This window comes from Oreochromis niloticus, linkage group LG22 (genome assembly GCF_001858045.2).
Source record: "Oreochromis niloticus isolate F11D_XX linkage group LG22, O_niloticus_UMD_NMBU, whole genome shotgun sequence".
Lineage (NCBI taxonomy): Eukaryota > Metazoa > Chordata > Actinopteri > Cichliformes > Cichlidae > Oreochromis > Oreochromis niloticus.
The window spans coordinates 19891493-19898947 of NC_031985.2; the positions used below are offsets into that span (position 1 = coordinate 19891493).

The 7455-nt window shown below is 40.5% G+C and overlaps 1 protein-coding gene across 1 annotated transcript; it reads left to right on the forward strand.

The window, feature by feature from the left end:
• Window positions 1–4019: 4019 nt before the first annotated feature.
• On the forward strand, window positions 4020–6924 carry psmg2 (proteasome (prosome, macropain) assembly chaperone 2). The gene is made up of 7 exons (XM_003444099.4): window positions 4020–4249; window positions 5015–5186; window positions 5508–5566; window positions 5681–5799; window positions 5887–6066; window positions 6310–6430; window positions 6530–6924. The coding sequence occupies exons 1-7, from the start codon at window positions 4193–4195 to the stop codon at window positions 6608–6610; spliced, it is 789 nt and encodes a 262-aa protein (XP_003444147.1). The 5' UTR covers window positions 4020–4192; the 3' UTR covers window positions 6611–6924.
• The last annotated feature ends 531 nt before the right edge of the window (window positions 6925–7455 follow it).

Consider the following 7455-nt stretch of genomic DNA (forward strand, 5'->3'; position numbering starts at 1 on the left):
TAACACAAGGCCTTTTAAGGTGGGTGGAAAGTCTTTCTGGGGAAGTTGTAAGGCTGATATGTTACTGCTTGTCCTTCTGAGTGACCATCTTGTCCTGTTTGGAACCAGGCTGATAACTCTGACCACAGTGCCCTTGGGCCCTGGACTGCAGGCCAGAATTACATCTCCAGCCCATTAGTCTGCTTTGAAAGAAAAACAAATCTTGTGTACCCTATTTTCAGTGTGAATATGGTGGTTTTCTACTGGTCGCTATTGGAACTCATTTCTTTCTTTTACTGAGGCCATTGTGTTGCCTAAATTTTAATTCAATTAAATTTTTATAAGTTAATTTTTAATTTATATAGCGCCAAATGACAACAACCGTTGCCTCAGGGTGCTTTATATTGTAAGGTAAAGACCCTACAATAAAAAAAAGAAAACAGAGAAAACCCCAACAATCATATGCCCCCCATATGTGCAAGCTCTTTGGTGACAGTGGGAAGGAAAAACTCCTTTTTAACAAGAAGAAACTGCCAGCATAACCAGGCTCGGGGAGGGGCAGCTCCCTTAATCCACAACTGGTTGGGATTAAGGGAGAAAGACAGAGCAAAGACATGCTGTGGACGAGAGCCAGAGATTAATAATAATTAAATAATTGAATGTAGAGAGGCATATAAACAGAATACGAGTAAAAAAGTAGAAAACTCGGTGCATAATGGGAATCCCCCAGCAGTTTAGACCTACTGCAAATGCAACCCTAAAATTTGCTGGGCCCCATGGTGGTAATAATGTCATAAGGTTGCAGAAAAGCAGCCTTATTACAAGCAGAAAAATGTTTCTCATAGGTCACCAAATAGCCGTTGACCCTAAGACTACCAGTATACCACAAAGCCTGATGGGAGTTGAAGTCACCGGATCAACTCTGGGGATCATCGGAATGGGACACATCAGATACAAAATTGCTCAGAGAAGCAAAGGGTTTGATATGAAGATCCTGTATCACAACAGACACAGAAGGTAAGCACAGTTTGGACAGTTTATGAGTTTGTGACAGAAAATTCTATAATAACTGATCGAAAACGTCGTGCTACAGTGAATTGAATACAAACTATTCAAAAGAATTAAAGGAACACTTTGAAAATTAAATCAGATCTCAGTGTGAAGCACAGGGCGCCCACCCTGGACCTGCCAATTCTGGTATTCTATTGCATATGTCAACCAGGCTCCAGTGAGCACAGGGCCAGGATGTCGGGCCCTCAGAACACCTTCATGAAGTCTGTTTCTGATTGTTCAGAGACATTCTCACCAGTGGCCTGCTGGAGGTTGTTTTGTAGCTCAGGCAATGCTTATCATGCTCCTCCTTGCACTAAGGAGCCAATACCAGTCCTGCTGATGAGTTAAGGATTTTCCAGCTCTCCTACAGTAACTGCCTGTCTCCTGGAAGCTCCTCCATGCTCTTGAGACTGTGCTGGAAGAGACAGAAAATCTTCTGAAAGTATTGACGTGCCATCCTGGAGGACTTGGACTACTAGTGCAGCCTTTGTAGGGTCCAGGCATCATGATACCAGTAGTGACACTGAGCCTAGCCAAATGCAAAACTAGGGACAGTCTGAAAAGAAGAAGAGAGAAAAATGTCACTAGCCTCCGCCTGTAAAACCAATTCCTGTTTTAAGGGTTGTCTCATTGTTGCCACTTTAGTGCACCTGGTGTTAATTTTTATCATCACCAAAGCAGCTGATACTGATTAAACTCCCTCTGCTACTCAACTGATCAATATACCAGAAAATTAACTGACTTGATGCTGTTTAAATATATATTAAATATCCCAATTTTAAAATTTTAAATCTGATGTTAATACCGTGTTAATACAGTGATACTGTGACTGCAAGTCCTCACCAGTCTTCGAGCTTTCAGTCTGATTTTGTGTCTTTTTTTGTCTTTTCATGTTTCAGGTCTGGTTGTGGATCAGGATGCTTTAGTCGAAGCTCTGGGGTCCGGAGAAATTCGAGCAGCAGCTTTAGATGTGACTCATCCTGAACCTTTACCTAGGTAATATGTCTCTGAAGACACCCACGCTCTGCAGCCAGAGCGGTACATCGCATAATCATAATGATGAACTCTTACGTGTGAGGTACTCAGGGTTGTATGCAAGGCTTCTTGCATACAGTGTAAACAGAATCATTAAGTTGTGTTTTAAATAATGCTCTGCTTGTTTCAGGCACATTAAAAAAGATTAAAAAGCTGCTTGAAGAATCTTACAATGAGTAAGATCAGTCAATTCCATAATTTGTTTACCACATCTGACTTTAAAGGTTCTTGTTCCATTCTTGTTTGATATAGGATTCTAGTTGCTCAGCAGTGATGGGTCGTCTTTGTCCTGTTTGTCTTTTTTCTTTCTTTTTTCACTCTTCTGCTATGAAGTCATGCTGTTGTAATAGATGCAGTATGTGGTTTTGCATGATCTTGCTGAAATATTCAAAGCCTTCCCTAAAAAGAACGTCATCTAGATGGGATCAGGGGTCCATGTTTTCCAAAAATAATTTCAAATCATGTCTCGTCTGACCATAGAACAGTTTTTCACTTTGCCTCAGTTCAGTTTAAATTAGCTTTGGCCCAGAGAAGACATTATTTTAATTGGGGAGATGTGGGCTGGAAGTAGTTCACTTTCAAAATAAAAGCATGCAGACATAAACAACATATAAAATATATGCAATATATATAAAAACAGACTAACAAAACCACACAGTGAAACTCACAGAATAAAAAATAAAAATTACTTCCACCCTGTGACAGATGCAGTGATGTCCATGATAGAATCATGCTTTTAACGCCATGCCCACAGATAACAGACATTCTGTATCGATTTTTCAGCCTTGTCTGTTGCGCCCAGAGATTCCTAAAGATTCTTAGAATCTTCATAAAGTTTACATTCAGGAACAATATTCTAAAATTGTTCCAGAATTTGTAAACTTGATTGTTGACCCTCTGCCCATCTTTACTTCTGAGACACTCGGCCTCTCTAAGGTGCTCTTTTTATACCCAACCATGTTACTGACCTGTTGCAAACTGACCAATTAAAGCTGTTTCTCTTTAGTATCTTACATGTCTGATTGTTATGCAATTTTCATCTTCTACACCAGCTTTAATCTTACTTTAAGCACAACAAGCTGGAGAGGAATATATTATTCCTTTACCACAATGTGCATGCAACTCTGGAAGGCATCCTTCAATATGCAGAAAATATGTAACATTAATATATTAAATACATAAGAAAGTAAATTAACAAATATAAATATGAACATATAGACAAATTGTTTAAAGTATCACATGTCCTTACTAAAGGCCTTTTTATTTAAGTACAAATTTTACATAAAAGTTAGGCTGAGATAATGCAACAAATAAATAAATAATTGTGGATATTCAGGAATTTTTTGAATGTGTAATTTGTTTATAAGCAGATTATTGGTATTGTTATTTTGTTATTTTCCAGAGAAGTCAGGATTGTTGTTGACTTTAACAACAACAACAACAAAGCTTCAGTTATTTCTTTGCTGTCAACGTACCTAACAGAATAGACAAACAGCCAACAGCAGCATGACACAGGCAATAACAACACGTATGGCATATTTATATTTATATGTGCAATTCCGCCGAGTGTAAAGTTGTTGGAATAAATTATGTAATGAAGGGATGGATAAATTGTTACCACACATACAGTAGTACATATATGGACAGAAGGAGGCCGGACGGATGGGTGGATGGGTCTATGGATGTATGTATCGATAGAGAAATGAACACAGCACAATTGAGGCAACAGAGTTGAGGATCTCTAATACGCAGTAAATCTTTGCAGCGCTACAGTCTGACCGTTAACATGCCTGATCATAATAGAAACACATAAAACACCACTTTAAATGACAGTAAGTAAAAAACACTTGGAGCTTTAAACAAATCTGTGGACGCTTGTTAAAGACGTCTACTTAAAACTATTAAAAAAAAACAAAGCTTCACTGTAACATTTAATTTAGGCATTCCCGCGTGGTACTAAAACCGTCATCAACAGTCGACACAGAGCCGAGCAGGTCCACAACGCCAGGCATGAAAATAGAAGCGAAAGTTGCCCTGGGATTATAATTTAGACGTCTAACTTTTAATTTAGTTTGTTTATCTGGAGGCTTGTAGGGTCGTGTGTGCCTGCTGGCTGAACAGCACCATGTTTATCTCCTCGCAGAGCTCAGCACCCTCCTTCAGAGATTTTACCCTCGTCATGGTGAGTGACGGAGGAAAATAATCCTCCCATCAGTTCCTGCTTCATGCTTTCATATGAGACTCGTGTAATCACCAGGGAAAAACAAAAGCTTCACTTCTCTGATTTTCATCCAAGAAACTGGCTGTGTATAAAAATACCTTTAATTCCTACACATGTAATGCAAAAGTCTTGTTAAACCCCTGATTGAAGTCCACTGTGGAGGGGCGCAGAGGCAAAGTCTTGAGCCAGCCCTTATTTCTTTATATTTCCAGAGCAATCTTTTTGTGTGTCAAGCCACTAAACATTTACCTGTGAATCATTCAAGCTCATAAAAGACACCTAACTGAAGGGATGAATGAATGACACATGACACGCACCCTGTTACGATAATGCATGGCAACGTTTATTCCCATTGTTTTAGTTAAATCTATGGAAAATGTCAAAGAATAATAGTACAAATTTGTTTTTGCCTGCTGTATTTCCATGTATATTTGAACAATTTGCTGCATCTGTTTTCCATTGTTATTGCAAAATATAAAGAAATAAGGGGTGACTTTAAACTTTTGCACAGTGCAGTAAAACTACAAAAAAATTTAACTGTCTTAAAACTTGAAAAAAAAACTTAGAGGCCTAATAAAAACTGGAACTCTCTAACATGTGTTTTTCTTCATCATATGTTTTGCACAACTACATGAAAATGTGCTCAGGAAAAGGAAAAAGTGATTTAAACGGTTCCTGCCTTCTCTTTAATTTTGTTACTTATCCTCTTCCTCTTTCCTCCTCCAGCCTGCGGTGGCCGTAGGTAATGTGGGTCAGCTGGCCGTGGATCTCATCGTGTCCACTCTGAACATGAGTAGGGTGGGCCACATACACACTGACTGTCTCATCCCGATGGCCGGGAACGACCCGTACGCCAGCAGCAAAGAAGATGGCGAGGAGCTGCACACTCCTGCTGAAGGTACAGTTGATTCACTGCTGGTGCCTGTCTAACACAGAGGTGTCAGAAATTTTAAAAAAAACAAACAAACAAAACAAAAAAACTCAGAAATGTTCCCTTTGAGTCTGCTGTCTCTTTCTTGCTGTCCGCTGGGATGTCCGCTATCCCAGCTGTGACCTTCTGATTGTTTTTAATCAGCACTATGTCGTATTAGTTGGCCAGCGGCTGCTTATCCACCAAAGGACATTAGTCCTGTTGTCGTCAACCATCAGTCAGGTGATCAGCAGTTTTGTCTGCAGCTGCTGTGAAGTCAAAAGAAAAGTAACCCTCTGTTCTCCACAGTTTACGCAGCAGCAGAACTGAAGCTGGCGGTCCTTCAGATCAGAGCACCAATTCTTCAGGTAACAATCAGTCATCAGTATGACATCAGTATGACGTCAGTTCATTCTCTGAGTTCCCTTCATACTGTATGACTATTGTTGTTTTCTTTTGTTCTACCTTTGTTTAAACTGCAGTCAAAGACCAAAAAGTTTCGTCAGCTGCTCGTGTCCTGGATCAAATCCAGCGGCTTCTCCAGGACTGTCGTCCTCTCCAGCAGCCACGCCTACCAGAGAGATGACCAGCAGCTGCAGGGGTAAATACGCTTGCAACGCCATCGCCTTATTTCTTCACTTTTGCATTTTTCAATCATGTCTGCTCAACAAACACGTGTCTCGGCTAGCACTCCTTTGAGGTACCTGGTCACGCCGTCCCTGCTGAAGGGGAGCGCGGACGCTTTGAAGGAACTGGGCTGGAGGGAAATGGAGCGAGTCCCGGCCTTCCCCGGACTCACAGATGGAAACACGGAACCACGGCTCTGCATCCCCGGAGGAGGCATCACCAAAGGACTTTACACAGACAGGTAGATACGGGAGACCTGCAGGCAGACACAAGGGCATCAAAAACACAGGGAGCTGTTTTTAAAATCTTTTTTATTTATGTCTGTAAGAGCATGGGTTTAATAATTATTTGAATATAAATCACAATAAAGGCAGCTGCAGGTGTCTGCTGTGTGTTCAGACACTTTATTAAGAATGTTGAAACGCCTCAGTAAGAGTTCCTTGTTAATATTATTTGTGTTTGTGTGATCACGTTTGCTGCACAGTTGCAAAGAGGACCTCCCGCTGGCTGTGCTGCTCGTCTTCTGTTCAGAAGGCGACAACATCCCCGATGCCTTCGCTCTGGCGAACCACCTCAACGACTGGCTCCATCTGCTGGACGATAACGTAAGTGACACCACGGCGCAGCATTAAAGCAACCTAAAGTTTCAGAGGAGTGGTAATGTCACTGTGAGGTGAATCATTGTTCTCCAATTCTGCTTTCAGAGCAAACAGCCCAACAAATGGAAGATCCCGACTTCCTGGAGTCTCCTGTTTGGAAACGGCATCCCGCCTGCACTGTTCTGATATAAGTGTATAGTGTTTTAGTTTTTTACCCTCTATAATTTGTGTTTAATGCAAGACGTTTGCTCCACATGTTGTCGTTTTCAGACCTCAGCAAACTCTCAACTGGGGCCAAACCCGGTGACTGATGGCAGCGCTGACATATATAGAAAGATGGAAATTGCCCACATAAATCTCCTCTATCTTGGAAATGTATCTTAAATAACTCAAACATAACAAAATAAAATGTACAGGATGTGACCCAAACATTCACTTCTGGACTGCTATTTCCTGGTTTAAAACAAAAATGTTTTTCTAATAAAAAGTTGTTACAGGAACGTGGTGTGAATTCATCTTGATTGTGGCCCTTTCACTGGATTAAGCCTCCACCCACTTAACTGAAAGTGGTTGGCCAGGCTCCATGCTGTATTCCTGGCAGTCCCACCTCTCTGTAATTTGATTCTTTTCTACAACCTATAATGGTAACAACAGCACAACGCTCTGATTCAAGCCGTTTTGTGGTTTTCCTTTCAGTCTGCGTCACTTTCTGTGTGTAGACCACTTGTGGGAAAAGAATGTCCTGCTGACAGCAGTTTTTTTAAGGGAGAGCAATAAAATAAAGTCCTGGATCTGAATAATTTGAAAGAAACAAGTAAATTTGAACTGAGGACATTAAATAAAATGGTGTATAAGCAGTTGAGGAGGATTCCTAGAATAGTTTTGTATCTTGGATTTGTTTTCAGTTTCTTTTTCACACTTTCGTTTGCTTATTTCAGTTCAGTTTTTACTGCTTATGATTTTTCAAGTTATTAGTTTATATCTTTTTAAATTAATATGGGGGTATTCATCAGGGGCAAATTTAAGGAGTT

Excerpts from the sequence above, each read along its gene's own strand:
- psmg2 (XM_003444099.4), top strand. The coding sequence starts at position 4,193 with ATGTTTATCTCCTCGCAGAGCTCAGCACCCTCCTTCAGAGATTTTACC. Across the intron at positions 5,567-5,680 it reads TCAGAGCACCAATTCTTCAG|TCAAAGACCAAAAAGTTTCG; the intron begins GTAACAATCAGT and ends TTTAAACTGCAG. Across the intron at positions 5,800-5,886 it reads GATGACCAGCAGCTGCAGGG|CACTCCTTTGAGGTACCTGG; the intron begins GTAAATACGCTT and ends TGTCTCGGCTAG.